At 37.2% G+C, this 21,923-nt stretch overlaps 1 protein-coding gene across 7 annotated transcripts; it reads right to left on the bottom strand.

Moving 5' to 3' along the window:
* Positions 1–717: 717 nt before the first annotated feature.
* micall2a (mical-like 2a) lies at positions 718–21,923 on the bottom strand. 7 transcript variants are annotated; one of them, XR_008357801.1, is made up of 20 exons: positions 21,702–21,923; positions 19,796–19,844; positions 16,408–16,573; positions 15,990–16,312; positions 14,251–14,378; positions 13,689–14,141; positions 13,284–13,402; positions 12,880–12,943; positions 11,710–11,858; positions 6,261–6,350; positions 6,088–6,177; positions 5,893–5,939; positions 5,656–5,779; positions 4,531–4,633; positions 4,246–4,319; positions 3,995–4,109; positions 2,323–2,369; positions 2,091–2,242; positions 930–1,995; positions 754–836 (listed from the first exon to the last, which is right to left on the bottom strand). XR_008357801.1 is itself a non-coding variant. In XM_053492479.1 (18 exons), exons 1-18 carry the CDS (start codon positions 21,842–21,844, stop codon positions 2,154–2,156), a joined length of 2,373 nt encoding a protein of 790 aa, XP_053348454.1. In that variant the 5' UTR covers positions 21,845–21,923; the 3' UTR covers positions 2,008–2,153. The 7 variants fall into 7 exon arrangements, 5 of the variants coding, with proteins under 5 accessions (XP_053348454.1, XP_053348455.1, XP_053348456.1 ...); XR_008357800.1 differs by having other exon boundaries at positions 718–1,995; XM_053492479.1 differs by lacking the exons at positions 754–836; positions 930–1,995 and having other exon boundaries at positions 2,008–2,242.

Raw genomic sequence — 21,923 nt, 5'->3', positions numbered from 1 at the left:
ACTAAAAAAAAGACCGCGTTCCAAGTTCGTGAGCACAATTTCATGCGTCTTAAAAAAAAATTGGGGGCCGGGCGGATGTGAGTAAATTATCGTGATGCGTTTCAGCATAACTCATATTTAACTATACATATGTGAATGGTAGGCTTTTTTTTATGTGACTTGTGCCATGGCATGAGCACAATTTTTAATATTAATCTAAAATTCGGAGAAAGGTAATCCTCAGGAATGTTTGGAATAGATCACCAATGCAGTCAGTGCTATGCATTTCACAAAACAGAAATGTATATAAACATTATATATATATATGCAGATTATTGAGCATATTATATAGGTAGAATACATAATATGCTTAATATTGAATAGTTTTATATATTACAGATTTATTATAATTTACCATATCCTAAATTGATTATTGAGCATATTATTTATAAAATTTATTGCATATATATATATATATACATTTATATATATTCTCAATATTTTGCATAAGATACAAATTAACTTCATTAATACATATAGCAGTCATCCCAATTACCTATTGATTATTGAGCATATAATAAATATATATGTATTTATCATAACTTGCATAAAATGCAAATAAACCCAAATTACCTTGATTAAACAAATTCGTTAAAAAAAATATATTGCATAAATGGTCATTTAAATTTGCAAATGAAAAGCTTTTTTTATTTTTTCATTTTCATTTTTTTATTTTTCCTAGAGATGTAAAAACTTTTGGATATGAGTGGAGCAACTTTTAAATGCATACTTTGTTGTCCAAAACTGTGAGTTGGAAAATAGAGCAGTGCCAGCTCCACACATCCCCCAAGAAGACTCTATGGGAATACAGGCAACTTTCAATACTGGAACCATGTGCCCGCGCACACGCACACACACGCACGCACACACACATATACACACACACTTACTTCTACAGATATAGACACAACGTCTATATCCAAATCTCTATAGAATACTACAGTGGTTCAGAGACGCTCCTGGAGGACTGTCAACACCTCACCGTCTCACAACAGACGTCTAGATCATCTGAAGGTTTAGTCTCGGCATAATAGAGAAAATAAAACAGAATTAACAGTACAAAACTGTTCAAATGTGTCTTGTGGTTTTATTATATAAGATTTTGTAAGTAATTAAGAAAAAGAAAAGCATTTGAAATTAAACAATATATTTAAAATTATATATTTAAAAAAGTTTAGTCATTAAAAAGAACTTTCATAATTTACTTTAACATTTCTGATATTTACTTTTTGGAAGTCTTTCTGACACAAACAAAAAAGATCTCACGGCATTACCCCAGTCCGCACGTAATTAAACTTGTTTAATGCATTTTTAAAAGAAAAACACAACTAATTGTTTGCATCTCTAGAATACATTTAAATACAAAAATACAAAAATCAAACAATAAATATAAAACAGCTTGATTTAGTATTTCTTACCAAATCTGAGTTTATACTGTGGTCTGGGCAAAGGAGGAAGTGTTTGCTTGTAGGGTGCTTTCTTTTCCCTTTTTTTCTATATATTTTTTATTAAGTATTCTTCTGAGGGGCATGTGAGCCTATAGTGCCACCTTTAGGGCAAGAGGGAAAATGAATCTTTATAGGAATGTATAAGAGGTTTGGCCTGAGTTTTAGTGTCCTGATAAAATTGACTTAAACAATTATCAACAATTAAATCAACAATTAAAAAAAATCTTAAAAAAAAAAACGGTTAATATAAGTAAATAAATAAATGTAATCAAATTGTAAGATCTATAAATCCAAGGTTATAATGTACGTAGCTGCATAAAAAATCTTTAAATAAATATGAACAGCCACAAATTAAACTCAAACTTTTTTAAAAATCTTAAACGACTCTAAAGAAAACTTTAAAAGATTTTTTTTTATAAAACATGCATAAGGGAAAATGGGGGGGGGGGGGGCAATTTAAAAACAGACGAAGTAAGATCTGAGTAAGTGCAGTCTGATGTGATGTAAACTGTAGAGTACAAAAAAAATAGATACTGTATAAATCTAGGCACTGCGTGTTAAGTTATATATAAGTTATAACCAACACCATAAATAAAATCTGACCTGCCAGACCTCTAAGAGACCCTGAGCTGATGTGTGTGTGTCTCAAGACTGCATCGAGCTCCATCACTCTTCCTTCCTTCCTTCCTTTTTACTCCTGCGTCTGAACACCTTGGAGAAGGATGATTTCCTCCTGCCTTTAAGTTTTCGCAGACCTGCAGTAAGCCGAGAAAACCAGCAAGTGAATGATGTTTTCTGTACATTTCTCAGTTTGGTTAAATAAGCTGAACCTTACCGAGCCTGTGCATCATTTCGTTTAGTTGTTGATCCTCTTCTTCCTCCCTTGAAATGCAAATACAGAAAATGGTCTTGTTTATTGGTAATTAAATATCTCTTTAAATAATCCGACAGATATGTACATTTACAGGATGATCCAAAACTCTATACAGAGGGGAATCTAAAATACAACCTCAGACTAACAACAATATATAACTTATTTCACCGGGCCATTATTTATTTAACAAAAATGAAACCAAAAAGAACAAACATGTGGACAATACTGAGTAGCCCTTCATGCTTCCACGGGATTAAAAAGGTTAAATTGCAGACATGTGGTGCTGATTATCAGCTCTTTAACACCTGATTATCAGAAATCTAGAAAAGCGTAGGTTTTAACAATGCCAAAATGGAAAGACATAAAAAATGTCTTACAGTAGCTGCACGTCAATATAGAAAGCGTTATAAAACATTATTAACAACAACAGGGTCAGACTGTGCAATGCTTATGGAAAAAGAGCTACATCTCAGACCCTACAGGGCTCACTGAGCATGTTAAATGTTAAAGTCCATGACAGCACAATTAGAAGAAGACTGAACATGTACGATTTGTTTGAAAGTTGCCAGGAGAAACCTGTTCTGTCTGAAAAGAACATGAAAGCACAACTGAGGTTCGTAAGGGTTCTGGAACAACGTCCTATGGACGGATAAGACCGGAGAGGAGTTGTTTGGCCTTTGATGCCCAACGCCATGATCGGCAAAATACAGGCAGAAACACCTAATACCCTAAATACTGTCAAGAATGGAGGTGGTGGGGTGAGGATTTGGGCTTGGTTTTGCAGCCACAGGACCTGGGCACCTTGCAGTCACTGAGTCGACCATGATCTCCCCTATATGCTGTATACCAGAGGGTTCAAATGTGACGCCATCTATCCGACAGCTAAAGCTTGGTCGCAATTGGGTCATTGGATCCAAAGTGTACCAGTAAATCTACCTTTAAAATATTAATAATAATAATATTTAAAATATATATATATATAATAATAATAATAATAATAATAATAATAATAAAAGAAACACCAGGTTTTGGAATGGCCTGACCTCAACCCAGTTGAAATGCTGTGGCAGGACCTGTGCATTCACAAATTCCCCAAAACCTTGATGAACTGAAGCAATGTTGTAAAGGAGAATAGACCAAAATTCCTCTACAATGATGTAATAAAGTCATACAGAAAATGATTAATTTAAGTTATTGTTGCTAAAGGTGGATATACAATCTATTAAATCATGGGGCTAATTAGTTATACCCTGTGTTTGTTTTTGTTTTGTTTTTAAATTCAATTTTGTTAAATAAATATTGGCATATTAAAAAAAAAGTTATAAGTCTGAGGTTGTATTTGCCTAAAACTATACAGTATATATACAGTAATATCACTAAATATACTGACAATATATATTATAAAGACTTTTAGAAAATGGTTAATGGTTGAAGGAGACTTTTGGGACACCGTGTAGCCTTTATGTTTAGACGTGAATTTCTGGCATAGAAAAAAACATTTTTAGTAAAATATCCTGCACAGGTAACAAAGTGCAGTTCCTACTGTAAAAATAAAATCTTATAAAGTCTTTATAGAACCTCACTTATAATTATTAAATACTAGACGCCCATAAAGAGGTGTCTTTAAACTGACCTCCTCCTGTCTTGCTCTAAACCGTCCACGATGGCGTTCCTGTCGTTCACGATCTCCACCAGCTTCTTCATCAGCTCGGACTCTCTCTTCCTTTCGGAGGTGCTCTTCAGATGCTCTGAGACAGCAACAAAAACACGGACACTTTTGCTTTCAGAAATATTAGATCATAGAATGTCCCTGTAACTGTCTTATGCGCTATATATTTTCAGAAACATCCTGAGGGAGAGAAAAAAATGTTTTCTGAATCTTGCCTGGTTTATTAATCAGTCTCCTGAGCTCTCCTTCCACTCCTGGCTGCTGCTCCTCTAAATCTTGAGTTTTTGCTCTGTTCAGGAGTTGGAAGAGAAATGTAAAGAACATTAATCATAAGCTGGTGAAGCGCGGCTACATTTTTTATTCCTGTTCAAATTTAAAGATTTGTAGCCTTTATACGGATCTATAAGGCAAACAGAGCACTGAGCTTAAACGTATTTAAATTTGCTCAGACATTATGACGTATCCCTTTAATCCGGGAACAGTGTAGGATAATAACCTACATGTGCATGAGCTCGGATTCCCTCCGTATATAACTCTGCTTCTTCCGAATCAGGTTGAACCAGTCCACCATTAACGGATCGGCCAAAATGTCTCCGGTACCCTCTGCAAAACAAGTCAAGGTCACACAAGGGGAAGACAGTAAAGAAAAAATCTGTTATGGCTGAAGATAGAACGTACATGCCACCCCAAGCAGAAATCGTGATTACATACAGTATGCTCTGGAGGAAACAACCATTTTGCGGCGAAATGCTTGGTGTGTATCTGTCGGAAATACGAGTCGGGGTTTACGCCACAGGTAATATCGCACCATAATGCAGTCCAAAATGTCTGTTGTGCTGCTGACATTGCCTTGAGGTCTAAAACAGCTCACACACACGTAGACATTTGTGTAATTCGATCAAGCACCGGACTCGATTTGGTCCCGAATAGGTGACGCAATAGATATCGCCGAGCTCAAGCCGTGGTGACCTTGAAATCAGCCAATCAGGTGTCCCTGTCCCCTCTTAGCCATCAGTCTGACTACAAAACGCTGTCTCTTTCCATTTCCTTCCCAGAATCCCGCAGGAGGACAGGGAGCTTCCCCCGTGTCTCGCCTCATTTGGCTCTGGCTGCTGGATATGCGCGCCTCTTTATTGTTCGCATCCCGCCCCCCCTCCCCTCCCCCCTCGCTCAAGGCTGCCGCGGAATTCCACCTCCCAGGTGATCCGGCTTCACTAACAGGTCTGGAATGAGGCTAGAACCCAAGAAACCCTCGAACGACTCCTCCGTCCTGTCACATCTGAGTCGCGCTGATCTCATTTATGTCAGCTCGGTGTCAACAAGCCTATCCAGTCCTACTCGAATCGCGTGTTCTCAAAACAAGACTCGGTTCTCATTAGAAAATCAATTAATGCACACACCTCCATTATCATAACCTCAACCGTGACGCACCTATTCCCTGATCCCTAAAAGGCTATGGATACTTTTTTTTTCTTTTTCTATTACTTTAAGCAAATCAATGAAGCTGGGTCGCAGTGGCCCGAAGAAAGGAAAGCTCATAGTCTGGGTCAAATGTTCTAAAGAAAAAAAATCTGGTGAATCAAAAAAGCAATAATAGGACCAGAAAGAAGAACCTTTTTTTCTACCTTCCTCACAGCTGCGAAGTCTTCTCTCCAGGTCAATTCCTTCTTTCTCCAAATCACTCAGGCTGTTCTCAATTTCCTGCAGCTCCTTAGCGATCTGCTCAATTGGGATGTGATGGGATTTGATCTGCACGAGAAGAAATATATATATAGTGTGTGTGTGTGTGTGTGAGTATGTGTGATATAGTTTTAACACAGTGGTCTAAACAGGTAAAGGTGAAATCTCAGGTGTGCTCTTACGCAGAGTAGCTGTGAACTGTTCTCCAATGGCACGTTTCCATCTTCAGCTAAAAAAAACAAAACAATCGAAACAGACATAAAAAAAAGGATGTAGAACTTTTGCGCAAGTCTTTATAGGACCAAGTAAGAATTATGAAAAACAATTCTTCGTTGTTGTTTTTTTCAGGTTTTTGTTTTTCTGTAGGAACAAATTACCATGTTCTGCAGAGGTCAGTTTCCAGACGATACTGTCGTGCACTAGGGGCTGAAGGGACGGACAGGATCTGCAATTTCCTGATTTACCACCTAAAAACCAGAGCACACATCAGACTTTTGCTACCTGAAGGCTTCATGTGATTTGAATCACAGGGCAAAAGGTGACGCCTTACCGGATTCAGCCAGGCCTCCGTGGTGTTGATCTGTACATGGCAGCGGACGTCTGGGTAATGAGCTCACTGAGGACGTCTCAGGTTTAGAACCTGTAAGTAAAACGAAATGACACGTTCACCACAACTTGACTCCACGTATGCAGATCTGGGAGAAAAGACACCACAGAGGTTTATAGGAAGTTTGAGAATGTGTTTGATATGTACACCATGGGATAAGCACAAAACAATAATGGACGTTGCTTTAATAATATTTAGTCAAGGATATGTTTAAATACTGTGTATATAAACACAGTGGGACTCTCTGGAATTATTGTCAATTCTTTAGTCTTTGCTAAACACTTAGGATGTTTGGGATTGAGATCAAAAGAAGAGTATGAGATGATGGATTAGAATTACAGGCATTACATTTAGAGGCGTTAAACAAGTTAGAAGATGTCATTTTTTGTTTGATCGCACCCATGTTTCAAGTCATCAAAAATACTGGAACATGTGATTGACAGGTGCTTCTTGTTGCCCAGATGTGCATATGTTAGACAGGGGTGTCAAATCTTATTCAGATACGACCAGCGTGGATGCAGGCTTTATTGCCACCGAGCAGAAGTCACACCTGATTCCACATTTTTAATTAGTCATTCTTGGCTCTCAACAGACGTTGGTTCTGCTGGGTTGGAATGAAAGCCTTCACCCACACTGACTCTTCCTGGATAAGATTTGACACCCCAGCTTTAGCAGCTAATAGCTCTGAAGGTCTACGCTGGGGATGGTCCTGGGATTCACCAGTAAAGAATGCACTTGTTGTTAAAACAAATAAACCAGAATGAAGAGCAGTGAGCTGCTCACAGGAGAAACTATTTTGAAGGAAAATGGAGTCATTGGACTGGTCTTGGCAATAGCCGGTACATCAATTTGGAACGTCCTGAAAAAGAACAAAACCACTGACATACTAAGAACAAGACACAAAATGGTAACCAACAACCTTAACCTTGTAAGGGTAATGGTATCAGAATTCACCATTTTTTTCCCAGAGGTGGGCGTGACTATACATGTCAATCCAGTGAGCCAATCAATGGTTTATAGACAGAGTATGCAGAAGGCACAGAAACAACAGTAATGCTACAAGCCGCCAAATTCCTCAAAAAACAGGACCAAAGCCTGGCAGAGTATAGCATTATTTAACAGAATATAATGAATCTGATTTATTTTAAGTGGTTAAGCTCAGTGGTTAAGGCATTGGACTGTTCAAAAGGTCCCCGGTTCAAATTCCACAACCACTAAGTTGTTCATGTTGGGCCCTTGAGCAAGGCCCCTAACCCTCAACTGTAAAAACATTCAGATGTATAATGAGATAAAAATGTAAGTCAGTCTGGATAAGAGCATCTTCCAAATGCCTCCATGTAAATGTAAATATGACTCAATTAAAGATCTAAACAATTATAGATAAGATTATATTCTTACACCCATTAGGGCGGGATTTACAGGAAGAACATAACAAACCTGGCCGTCAAAACCTGCAAAACATTCATTACCTGGTTTAGACTGACACTGAGAATTTGTTTAGAACAAAATTGTGCTAAACCGTGAATACGAAAACAATGTTTTAAGTCCCACCTTCATGCTTTAGGATTCAACCAATCATATAAATTCTTATAACCAATTATAATGCAGAAGGCAGAGTGTTCTAACATTACATATGGCCAAAGCACAGTATTGGTGCTGATTTTATTATTATTTTTTATAATATACAAATAATACAGAAAATGTGTGTGTGGCTAAAATCAAATTCAAATTTCAAATTCAAATTTTATTTGTCACATACACAGTCATACACAGTACGAAATGTAGTGAAATGCTTACACGACCGCCAGTGACCTTAAAAAGAGAATTGAAGCTTATAATAGTAATAAATATGAATAAAAGAAATACGATAGAAAATAAAAAAAAAATAAATAAAATAAATAAAATAAAATTTAACTAGGAAAAATAAAACTAAAAATAGAAACTGAAAATAGAAATGTGCTGTACAAATAGAAATATAATGGTGTGCAAATATGCATAGAAAAAGTGACTTTGTGCAAAGGTTATTAAAGTGTCTTTGTGCAATGGTCCAGAATGTAAACGTAAACATGTAGTGTAGATGTGCGTGGAGTAAAAAAGCTACTTCTGAAGTTTATATACGTACAGTGGGGAAAAAGTATTTAGTCAGCCACCAATTGTGCAAGTTCTCCCACTCAAAAAGAAGAAAAAGGCCTGTAATTTTCATCATAGGAATACCTCAACTATGAGAGACAAAATAAGTAAAAAAATATCCAGAAAATCACATTGTAGAATTTTTGTAATAAATTAATTAATAAATTCCTCTGTAAAATAAGTATTTGGTCACCTACAAACAAGCAAGATTTACAGACCTGTAACTTCTTCTTTAAGAGGCTCATCTGTCCTCCAATCGTTACCTGTATTAATGGCATCTGTTATCAGTATAAAAGACACCTGTCCACAACCTCAAACAGTCACACTCCAAACTCCACTATGGCCAAGACCAAAGAGCTGTCAAAGGACACCAGAAACAAAATTGTAGACCTGTACCAGGCTGGGAAGACTGAATCTGCAATAGGTAAGCAGCTTGGTGTGAAGAAATCAACTGTGGGAGCAATTTTTAGAAAATGGAAGACATACAAGACCACTGATAATCTCCCTTAATCTGGGGCTCCCTGTGGGGTCAAAAAGATCACTGTGAGCTAAAATCCCAGAACCACATGGGAGGGGGACCTAGTGAATGACCTGCAGAGAGCTGGGACCAAAGTAACAAAGGCTACCATCAATAACACCCTGCGCCGCCAGAGACTCAAATCCAAAGCCAGACGTGTCCAGGCCCATCTGAGGTTTGCTAAAGATCATTTGGATGATCCAGAAGAGGATTGGGAGAATGTCATATGGTCAGATGAAACCAAAATAAAACTTTTTGGTAAAAATCAACTTGTCGTGTTTGAAAGAATGCTGAGTTGCAAGAACACCATACCTACTGTGAAGCATGGTGGTGGAAACATCATGCTTTAGGGCTGTTTTTCTCCTAATGGACCAGAATGACTGTCCCATGTAAAGGAAATAATTAATGGGGCCATGTATCGTAAGATTTTGAGTGAAAACCCCCTTCCATCAGCAAGGGCAATGAAGATTAAACGTGGCTGGGTCTTTCAGCATGACAATGATCCCAAACACACCACCCGTGCAACCTGTGCAAGGAGTGGCTTCATAAGAAGCATTTCAAGGTCCTGGAGTGGCCTAACCAGTCTCCAGATCTCAACCCCATAAAAAGTCTTTGAAGGGAGTTTTGCCCAGCGACAGCCCCAAAACATCACTGCTCTAGAGGAGATCTGCATGGAGGAATGGGCCAAAATACCAGCAACAGTGTGTGAAAACCTTGTGAAGACTTGTGTGTGAAGAACCTTGTGGAATCAGACATTTGACCGCTGTCATTGCCAACAAAGGGTATATAACAAAGTATTGAGATTAAATTTTTGTCATTGACCAAATACTTATTTTCCACCATAATTTGCAAATAAATTCTTAAAAAATTCTACAATGTGATTTTCTGAATTTTTTTTCTTATTTTGTCTTTCATAGATAAGGTATACAGTACAGTGGAACCTCATATTGAGAGTAACGCGGTTTGCAAGCGTTCCACAAAATAAGCAAAGATTTTTAATAAATTTTGATTTGAAAAACAAGCAAGTCTTGGTTTACGAGTACCGAGTATCATGTATCATGCATGAGCTTCGTGTTTTCGTGATCACAACTAAGCCAATGTTTTTTTCTCTCACTTGCGCTGCGGAATTTTGGGTAATCGTCTCCCCCGCTGGGTCTTAGGGCGCGTCTGGTATAATCAACATCCGTGCTTGCATGTACTGTTTACTATAACACTGTGACCATGTGTGTGTGTGTGTGTGTGTGTGTGTGTGTGTGTGAGTAAAACATATTTTATTTTGTGTTTGTAAGCATGTGTGTACAGCGCGCGTGTACTGTTGTAGACGTGTGTGCGCAATAAAGCAAAATAAAGTCTCATTAGAGAGGTTAAGCCTCTGTTTCAGCCTAAATAATTTGAGTTTCCATTATTTCTTATGGTTCCAGAACGAATCATGCTCGTAATCCAAGGTTCGACTGTACCTATAAGTGGAAGAATTTGCACAATTGGTGGCTGACTAAATACTTTTTTGCCCCACTGTAACATGGAAGTGACCGATCTTGCGTTCCTAAAAATGTAAAGTTGCTAACGTTTTGGAGAGATGATTTTTTTTATGAGCCCAAAAATGGCCATTTTTCAGCATTATGCTGTCTCACTTCAAACAATAATAATTTAAAATGCAAATTATTCATATTTCTTTATGAGTATTGATAGTAAAATTAGTGGAAGTTTCGAAAAGCATAAGTAGAAGCAAAAATTGAAAAAAGGTGTTTTTTTTGTTAAAAGCTTGAAAATCTAAATTCTGTAAGTCCGTTCCTATGTAAAATTTATCTTGCAATATTTTAACAAATTGCATTTTAAAATAATATACTTTTTTAGGTGTATGTGTTTTCATGTGAAATCTAAACTGACCAAGTTTCATCTGAATGACAATTAATTCATTATAGATCATTGATAGATTTGAATTCAAAAAAGTTACAGACACTACATAAAAGGGCACGAAATTGTATTTCGCAAATGTGTTGCTTTTTATCTGAAAAAAATATTAGTTTATGCATATTTTAAAAAAAAACGAAGCATGGATCGGGAGATAAGAAGCGTTAAGTATTATAAAAAAAAGGTTTTACATGATCCTATCTGAAAATGCACTTTTTCCCATACTGTAGGTGAGACACTTTTTAGATACCATTTTTGACCGATAAGCTTAATAAAAGATTTGCAATCATACTTTTGAAATTTACAAATAAACAAAAATAATGGATACTTGTCTAGCATTGACTCTTACTTTCTGCTGACCTTCTTACGTGCCTTAAGTGGATCAGAACATATTTTATCAACACTTGTTACAAAATATTTAGACGGCCAATTCTTTGTTAAACGTTGCCCTTTTCTTTCACTCTTTTTTGGTTTGAATTTAGCCTAAATCATTATTTCATAACTGCTGATTTTAATTACAGAGAGTGCCCTCTGTTGGAATCTCTGGAGATTCTGTAATACTCCAACCGACCCATCTGGTACCAACTACAATATGGTAAAAGTCTCAGAAATCACACTTTATTCATTCTTCATTCTGATTATTGATCTAAACATTAACTAAAGCTCTTGACCCTCTATCTGGATGATTTTTTTACACTGATGGGTAACTGCACGAATGAGGAGGTGTTCAGGTGTCAGGTGTCCCTATTCATCTGGATGTTAAAAAATGAGATATTTCAGTTAAAGCAGTGTATGTATGGCAGTATGGCTGGGTGATGAAGGCAGGAAGCTTACCTGAGACAGTGGAGTGTGTGGCTGGAGGTTTATTAGAGTACAAATCAGGTGGCTGAGCAACGCTTGTGGGCCGGAAGCCTGGCCTAGAAGACGTGTACTGGGGAATCAGCTGGGTATCATTGCAGAAGATTTTGTTCTCAGCCAAGGTTCTGGAGGAAGAAGCAATCCAAACATGGATACACACATCAAGACAGTCTTAACTGTAGTTATAGTAGAGACTGGAGATGAACAGCAAGCTAGGAGCAAAATAAAGGTTCTGCATTAAGAAGGTTTGGTCTTGGGCATCAGTGCCAGTCACACAGAGAGACAGCCTTTTTTATTTAGTTTTTTTTTTTTTGGTTTCATTTCCCAATTTGGGCCCCTCGATACAGTATTATCACCCTACCTGGGTGCTGATTAGATGATTTTATAAATATATATATTTTTTTTTTATTTAAATTTTTTGGATTTTGTGACAATTCCAAAATGAATGTTTAAATATCACCACCTATAGGATTACAAAGGAACTGCAACATTTTATCCACTCAAAACTTGTTTGTATTAGTGGAAAGCTAAGCGAAGTAAGTTTACGTATTTTTTGTGGTTTTTTTTAGCATTTTATGTAAGACCTGACGACATAGAAAACGGAGCCGTTTCAGTTTGCTTCTTAAAGCAGCCGGTGCAAAGAGGAATCATAAACTAAGGTTAAGTGAGGTTTAATTTGATTTATTTAATAATTTCCTTTATTAACATGTCTTTTCTAAATGTTTTCATTGTTTTATGGGCAAAAATATGATTATAGTGTTGGAAATTGGTAATATTGGTAACATTGGTTTGAGTGGCTGGAACAGATTATCTGCATTACTTCCCATGCCAAAAATGTAAATACGAATACGTCTTAGTTGACTTGCACCTCCAGGGTCCGGGTTCGATTTCTGCCCCCATGTGCATAAAGTTTACATGCTTTAGGATAGGCTCCAGGCCCCCAACCCCCCTGTACACAGAATAAAGCTGCATAGATGATGAGTGAGTGAATATTAATGTTTGGAAACCATAAATGTTTTCCTTCTAATGCAATAACAAATTCCTATTCTCCATATTCTTTCCTTATTCTCTCATTCTCTCATCTTGCAGATGATGTGTCCCTTTTTCTATTCTGTTCTTTAGAGAAACAAGGAAGCTCGAACTTGCCTCAGCCCTGGTGCATTTGAAGTCGTCTTCGGCTCTCGGCCTTCACAGCTTCCTACATCTTTGGCTATAGCCATCAGAGCAAAAAACAAACAAACAAACAAACAAGCATGAGCCATACATAATGAAATTATATTATAAAGCATAAAGCTGAGATGTACATAGAGTAAAATAAAAAAACACACAAATGCAACAGGTCAGGTAAAAAAGAACATTAAGTTATTCTGACTCATTGTGCTGGATTAAATGAAATACACGCTTTTTGTATCGCTTGTTCCGTGCGTCTGCACTCGTCCTCTCTGCTTATGCCGAGTGTTTATAATAATATTTCCGCTGCAACCTTTAAAAAGCATTATAAAACAGAGAATAGTCTATATAAGCAAAGGTCATGGGCATGAGAACGGCACCTCCGGCGATAAAGAGGGAAGAGGAGGGAGGTCTAGGGTGCTCTTTGCTGGTGTTGGCGAGAGAAGTACCGACTTCTAATCCACATCTCCCCTGCTCTGAGCTGAGGACTTCACCAGATCTAAGAAAAAAAAAAACCTTTAATGAGTTATTTACTATTTACTTTTGCATCACACTGTATGTGCCTGCTAGTCACAAAAGCCTACTTTAGGCATAATCCGATGAAGAACCTGAACCTGATCATTACTCAGAGACACTACGCTAAGAAATACATTGGAATAAAATTGATTGCACATGCCTCGATATACAAATACAGTACACATACACCTCAGTGAACTACAACAGAGCACGAGAGTCCTATATGAGACGAGAAATGAAATTACATCTGAGCTTCAACTTTTCCTTACTTGTTGTCTGACGCGAGCCTACAGCTATAAGCTTTGTTATTGTTGTTGCAGTTTCCTTCAGCTAATTTCTGAGAGATCGATGCCTGCGCCTGCTCCTTTTCTTCTTCACGCTTTGGTGCAATGATGTTCTGGGGAGTAGAAGCCTCCGAGGCGGAGAGGAAAAACCTCTGCCTGGCGGCCTGAGTCCTCAGCGCGGAAGCGGTCCATGGCTCGGGGGCGGGAGTGTGCTGAACTGATCTGGGAACAGGTTGAACAGGAGGGCTGGTCAGAACCGAGGAATGCCGCAGAGGTGATAGCCGACTTCCGCTCTCGGGTTCGAGTCCAATCGCGTCAGGCGCGCTATGCGTGGATGAGTTGTTCTGGGCACAGCGGGATGAAGAGCAGCACAGTGTGCCAGGCAGCTGACCGGATGTATACGCTCCAGACTGTAAAGCAGCTAAACATTCACAGCATCTGATGGACGGGGATTCGAAAAAAGATCGAGATCACAAATATATATATATATATGTATATATGTTTATAAAACATACGGTATACTCCTTAAATAAAAAGAAAGTCTTACTTGAAGCAGCTTCTGTGATACAGTTTCCCATCCACTAGGTGTCTCTGAACCAAGTGAACGTGATTCCTGCACACCGCACACTTACTGTTCAGGGTGCCAGTTTTATTGGAGCTCTCAATTAAAACAGGCTTTGGGAAGAATAAGCTTTATTAATACAGATGATATGATGAAAAGTGCAAAATATTATTTGAGAGTATAGGCAGTTTCCCTGCTTAAACACATTTTTTAAATTTAAAAATCACATATTTTACAATCTGACTTTAAAAATAAATTGTTTTAAATAAATAAAAGCATTTTTAACATTTGTTTATAAATAAAAAATATGTTTATAAATAATCTGGACAAAAAAAACAAAAATGCCCATAGCCGACACCAAAAAATAATAAATAGCATATAAATAAACAAATCTACAAATTAATACATTTTGGCCTGTAATACAAACGTTCAAGTCAAAATGGACTTCTGACGAAATTTCTTGTGAATGACGCCATTAAAGCGATTGACATTTACAGAAACCTCAAAGCACAGTATGGTGATGAGACTCTTTTTTCAGAGTAAAACATTTTAAAGGTGAAAACCTTCTAAAGAACATGAATGACGATCCTGACCGAGGTGGATCAGAGCCCACTGCAGTCGTTAACGTGAACCGTTAGCAGAGTGGAACGCCTGATCCCTGAAAATTGACAGACAACTTGTCACTAACCTATTGCCACATCCCGTGTACAGTCCTGACCTCGCGCCAAACATTTCTACATGTCTGGGAGTTCCTGGGAGGCCGGCGTCTCAGCTGAAAAAACCTTCTACCTTGATGGTATCCGAGCACTAGTGAAACACTGGGATAAGTGCATTAGTGTAGCAGGGGATTATATAGAGGAATAATAAAGAGAGTTTTTACTCTCATTAATGTTTTCTGTTATTCCGCACAATCAAAAGGTCCCGGTTTGACTTGAACGGCCTTTTCTATAAAGAAGCTAGATAATATCACTTATGTCTAATGCACGGTCCTGGTAATCTCATGCTACACTATTTGAGAAGGTACAATAAATAATATTGTCCACATGCCATATATGTGCATAATACTGTAAAAAAAAAAATATATATATATATATATATATATATAAAGGCATTAATAAAACTGCTATTTCCACCAGCACATAAAGTACATAAAAAGCTTTGTGTAGAAGTCATTGTTTCTCTTGGCATGAGAACAGTGTCTACTGTTTGGCCTTACACGCCGAGTTAAAAATGTATATTGCAGGATTTTCATCACAAACAATAATAATCATAATAATATAAAGGCTTAAAATGGCTTGGGAATTGGATTGAAGCTCAGTTATTTAAATAACCGTGTGCATCATTAAGAAGCAACTGGCTCATCATTTTTAAGTAGAAAACTGATCAACCACTATGTTGTCACTAACACGTTGATCCCCTGACCTGTGTCTACATTATTCCTGGGTTTAGTCTCAGGTATCTACAGTAAGTGTCTCGTATTTGCCTTCTAATGTATGACTTTTTTCATTTTGTACCAACGCACATGCATTATGCGAAGAGGCTGAAATGCATTTCACACACAGTAGTTTCAGGACTGCTTATGGCTGCCAAGCACCAATTAGTCACGGAGCAAACCGGTGACCCTCCGCTCCACTTCCAGACTTCCAGACTTCCAGGCTTATTCTTTGCTTACATGCTTTCAAAGAAAACAGTTTCATTATAATAAAGCTGAAAATCTGTTGTACCTTCTCCGGGTTCCTGTCTGGGGTTGTCACGATGGATGCAGAATCAAAGCGACATGGAGAGGTCGTTTTGACGTTTTTGGATTCGGGGTATGTTTCCATGGCGTGCTGTTGTGACGGAGCGGTTGGGACATGTCCGTTTGAGCCGCTGTTCTGGGTGAGAGGTGGCGCTGGATGATTCTGAGCAGCTTTGGTGGATTCGGAAGGCGACACCGGATGTGTCTTTGGGCTGAAAGTTTTGGCAGTGACGGGGAGATTCTTCTTTTCTGATGGCTCTTCTTTCCTGCAGTCCTCCGCAGGTCGTTTGACACCTCCGACTCCTCCCACTATGGAGACACGATCTTATTTAATACAAAAGTCATCGTGCATAACATCTCAGTGTCACATATACAATAATAGTTTTTATAAACAAGAGCCTTACTGGGTGAGCGACCTTTAAAGTAGTTGTAGTACTGCGAGACGTAAGTGAGGATGCTGAGTCTGTCCGGGATGTGAAGGGCCACCATGTCCTCTGCATCCAGAAGAGCGGGAATCCCCAGATGATCCTCAGCCACACGAAAAGCCTGAAATAAACACAAATCGGCATTCTGTAAGCGAAAAAAATATATACATTTAGAGACACAACGCAGTGTGTGAAGTGTATTTATAATTAGCCTCATGCACAACTGTAAAGGAGGAGACATTGAGTTGTTATTTTAAGTGCATTTACAAAACCCATCAAGCACCATGATGAAACTGGCTCTCAGGAAGACCTTCCCAGGACAGCAGGACCAAAGTTTACCTCTTACATCTCAATATCAACTGTTCAAAGGAGATTATTGTCTATTTTAGACGACTTCACGATTGTTTTACAGTGTAAAAAGAAATAAAAAAGAAATTATTATTAATTGAAAGGTGTGTGTCCATGGAGTGTGCATGTTCTCCCCGTGCTTGGTGGGTTTCCTCCGGGTACTCGGGTTTCCTCCCACAGTCCAAACACATGCAGATTAGGCTAATCGCCGTAGTTCAGGTTATCTTCACACTACAGCAGCCTCCTACCAGCTGCTCTATGCTCCCTCTCGCTATCTCTCTCACACACACACACACACATACGCACACACACACACACATTTAAAGAGACAAAAGTAATGTTACTAAGAAACCTTAACGCATACACAGGAAAGTTGTTGCGAATGTTGTTACAAAGCTGAGGCTTTTTCTTTAAATGTTAAATAAAAGTCTCCATATACTGTAGAAGTTTCCCCATTAAAGATTAGACATTTTTGTTGGTCGTGTGTTCAATTGTATTTATAATTAGCCTGTATTACACAGTTATACACAGTTGTAAAGCGGGAGATGTTAGACGTCTTTAAACAAGAAGAAATATAAGAAGAAATAAAAAATGTAGAAAGTGTGTCCAAACTTTTGATTGGTAGTATAGATAGATAGATGGAAAGATAAAGACAAAGAATATAGATAAATAAAAATGTGAAAAGTGTGGCGTGTATTTGCATTCGGCCTCCTTTACTCTGATACACCCAGCTAAAATACAGAGGAACCTATCGGCTTTAGAAGTCATTTAATTCAGCATATATATATATAATAATAATAATAATAATTAAAAAAAATAAAAATAAAAATAAAAATAAGAAAAAAAATATATATACATACTGTATATATATATATATATATATATATATATATATATATATATACTTTGTATTTATTATTAAACAACATACAATACTTTATAGTTCCATGTTGAGGAACATCTGCCTGTCTCACGAAGTTAACTGAGACAAAAGTCATGTTACCCTGAAAGCATACACTCTTCTAAAGTAACACTGAAGGAGACAGAATGATGTTGAGAATGTTACAAAGCTTCTTCCCTAAATGTCAAATATAAAAGTCTCCATACAGAAAACTTAATCAAATATGAGAGATTAAATTCTGTAATGTTTCTGCCATACAAATGCCGGTGATTGAGCTGATACTACAAAAATAATTGAAAAAAAATTCATTCAAATGCGTTCGTATATCTGTTGAATTACAGGCAGCGGTACTGTTAGAGCTGTGGCTCAATCAGAGGTCAATGCAACTCAACCATGTAGGGTTTATCTGTTATATAAACACACTTTAAATAAGAAAGACCAGGCGAGTGTCTCTAAATATATAAAAAGGTCACAAAGTTCTCATCTCGACACCGATTGGGTCAGCACTCTGGTCAGCGAACGGATTCTGCATAACACGCTTCCTGTACACACTGGAGGACCAGGAAAACTGGACGGGAGAGGTGTATTGTTCGGGATTGACCTGGACGAGGCGCATTCACTGAAATAGAGCTCCACATCCTCCCGCAAGGCAGCTGCTCCTGTCAGAAGGTGCAGGACACAGAGCGAAGGACCAACAGCCTTTTCCTGTTTCCATCACACACTGACTCTGGTGTTGATCACAGCTTATTAGGAAAATAATATGGATAACAAATCGGAGCAAATCAGCTGGACCCCTCTCAACAACCCCCCCCATATGTTTTGAGCCAAACTGCACAACAGGCCAAAAACCAATCCGGTAATGTTCAGCATGTAGTTAAAATGTACGAAGGACCTAACATTTGTCATGACAGTAGTAGAACAGAGGTAAGCTCATCCTGACGGGGAGGATCAGATGTTCGATAGCTACACTGCTTCATAATGGATGAGCCGGAGATATTCTTCACAGCTCAGGTTCCACCAGCAGCAACTAGTGTTTCAGAGCAGATCATTGCATGTGTGTGTGTGTGTGTGTGTGTGTGTGTGTCACTGCAGGGGCCTGTAATCTGGGCCCTTTGAGGAAGCAGGAAGGAAATTAAGCTTTTCATAATGGGAATGTCCCAGCTGTGTGGTGAATGTGTTCGCTCCCTCTCAAACGCTCATACACACTTACTCAGAAGGAAGGATGGCAAAAAAAAACAATTAGATCACCGAGCCAAAGCAAGCATTCGTGGCATATAAACTGTTGCGTATTTTTAGATTTTTTTTGGTTATAAACAGGGTACAGTCACATCCTCCCTTTTAAAGGACTCATAGCAGATTCTTAGCAAAGTACAACACCAGGTCCAGTTGGCACTGGAAAGATTAGATTTTCAGGATTATTTTGTCCAGTCTGTGAACTTTACAATGTGGTCTAGATTCCGCATCTATTGTAAAAACTAACCATGGTTTAGATACTCATCGTTATTTACACAGCGTGACGTTCGACCCTGCTTGTAAATCTGTGTTCGAGAATAGATAGATAGATAGATAGATAGATAGATAGATAGATAGATAGATAGATAGATTGATTGATTGATTGATTGATTGATTTTGAACATGAATACATTATACATTTATGTCATTTTGCAGATGCCCCTATCTACAGTACAGCTATCCTACATTCCAGTCTGAAACTACAGCAAGCCCAAGACATTTGTTTTTTCGGTACCGGCTTTATCCTGCGCAGGATTGCAAAGAATTTAGTGGGTGTGAGGCCATAAGGGATGTGAGCACTTGCTCACAGCTTGGGGCAGCTTCAACTAAGTAATCCAAATACTGGCATGATTCTTTTTTTTTTTTCTGGGTGGAGAGGTAAGAGGAAGCTGGAGAAGACAGAGGAAATACACACGGATTTTGGAAGAACATAGGAGAAACAGTAATCTGAGCACAGGATCAAACCAAGGATCTCAGCATCGCTACATACTTCACTTAACTATTATTATTGTTATTATTATTATTATTACTATTATACAAAAAAAACAATAAAACACAAGTGCATATTTTTAGCCATTTCCTTACTCAGGAAACAGGAAATCTTACCAAGCAGTTGTTGTCATACACATTGTCCTTACTCAGGGACTCAAAGTTTCTGTAAGGAAACAGACAGACATGAGTCACATTTGGGAAAAGACTAGAAATACTCAAAGCGCTTCCAAAGTAAATATATACAGATCTCTAAGTCCATTCTACAAACACACACACACACACACACACACACACTGTATGGACAAAAGTATTTGGCTAAACCTGCAATGACATTCCTTCCAAATACATATACTTCAACATGTAGTCTGTCCCTCTTTTGCAGCTATAACCGCTTGCACTCTTCTTGGAAGGCTGTGCATAAGATTTTGGATAAAGTGTTTCTTTGGGAATTTGTTCCCATTCATTCTGCAGAGCATTCTGCAGACACTGATGTTGGACGAAAAGGCCTGGCTCACAATCTCCGTTACAGTTCATCCTAAAGGTGCTTGATGGGGTTGAGGTCAGGGCTGTGTGTTCGGGCCAGTCAAGTTCTTCCACACCTTATCAAACTCATAAAACCATGTCTTTATAGTCCTGGCTTTGTGCACTGGGGTAAAGTCATGTTGGAATAGAAAAGGGCCTTCCCTAAACTGTTGCCACAAAGATAGTAAAAAGTTTAGCATTGTCCAAGATGTCTTGGTATGCTGAAGCATTAAAAATGCCCTTTACTGGGGATAAAGGGCATAATTAAAATTCAATCATTAACAGGTTTTGCCAAATACTTATATACTACATATATTATTCTACTATTGACTAAGTATATTTAAATACTATATATATATATATATATATATATATATATATATATATATATATATATATATAACATCATTATTAGAACAAGGAACTTAATTATTCTAATATATACATTATATAAATAAATAAATGTTTGTGTTGTGTGTGTGTGTGTGTGTGTATTTATTTACTTTTTTAAGGTTCCTTGTAAACATCACAACATGCAAATAAGGTACAAATTCACTGTAGCTAATTTCCGTTCGAAACTTTGTTTCATTTTCATGTAAGAACTACATTTATGTTTATTATAATGTTTATTATAGTGTTTATTATAGTGTTTATTATAATGTTTATTATAGTATTTACTGTTAAACCTATTATTATAGTGTTTATTATAGTGATTATTATAATGTTTATTATAGTGTTTATTATTAAACTTATTATTATAGTGTTTATTATAGTGATTATTATAATGTTTATTATAGTGTTTATTATTAAACTTATTATTATAGTGTTTATTATAGTGATTATTATAATGTTTATTATAGTGTTTACTATTAAACTTATTATTATAGTGTTTATTATAGTGATTATTATAATGTTTATTATAGTGTTTATTATTAAACTTATTATTATAGTGTTTATTATAGTGATTATTATAATGTTTATTATAGTGTTTACTATTAAACTTATTATTATAGTGTTTATTATAGTGATTATTATAATGTTTATTATAGTGTTTATTATTAAACTTATTATTATAGTGTTTATTATAGTGATTATTATAATGTTTATTATAGTGTTTACTATTAAACTTATTATTATAGTGTTTATTATAGTGATTATTATAATGTTTATTATAGTGTTTACTATTAAACTTATTATTATAGTGTTTATTATAGTGATTATTGAAGTGTTTTGGGGTGAAATCTGTAGATAATATAAATGACAGTCACAGTTATTACAGTGTTTAAGTCACCTTTATGAGGATAAACTTTTTCCCTTGAGATAATTACCATCATTATTTGTTTTGCTGACCATCCTGTTTGTTTTGTTTTTGTTTTTGTTTGTTTGTTTGTTTTTAGCGTTTTCACATCTAATGATCTGAATCTTTATGAATAAAGCAGGTTGTGAATAAACAGCAGCCTGTCAGTGCAGTGCAGTAGTAAAGTGCTGGTCCACTCACATGAGGTCGGGTCTGAACTTGTGGATGAGAGCGCAGAACGCCAGTCCGTCTCTGAACGAGGTGGTCATGTTGGTTATATCCACATCTCTGTATCCATCACACTGGACCTTACACCACTGCTGCAGAGCCCTGATAGCCGCCATCCTCCTCTAAACCAGCTCACACTTAGTCTCCTTCTCTCTCTCTCTCTCTCTCTCTGTCTCTCCGCTCAGAGGCGATGAT

Source organism: Clarias gariepinus, chromosome 3 (assembly GCF_024256425.1).
Source record: "Clarias gariepinus isolate MV-2021 ecotype Netherlands chromosome 3, CGAR_prim_01v2, whole genome shotgun sequence".
Taxonomy (NCBI): Eukaryota; Metazoa; Chordata; class Actinopteri; order Siluriformes; family Clariidae; genus Clarias; species Clarias gariepinus.
The sequence above is the reverse complement of the archived record's forward strand: the minus strand, read 5'-3'. Positions and strand labels throughout refer to the sequence as shown.

Coding starts and splice junctions, on each gene's coding strand:
- micall2a (XM_053492479.1), bottom strand. CDS start 21,844: ATGGCGGCTATCAGGGCTCTGCAGCAGTGGTGTAAGGTCCAGTGTGAT. Junction 12,944..13,283: donor TTCCCTCTTTATCGCCGGAG/GTGCCGTTCTCA, acceptor TGATGGCTATAG/CCAAAGATGTAGGAAGCTGT. Junction 5,780..5,892: donor ACAGTTCACAGCTACTCTGC/GTAAGAGCACAC, acceptor CTTCTCGTGCAG/ATCAAATCCCATCACATCCC.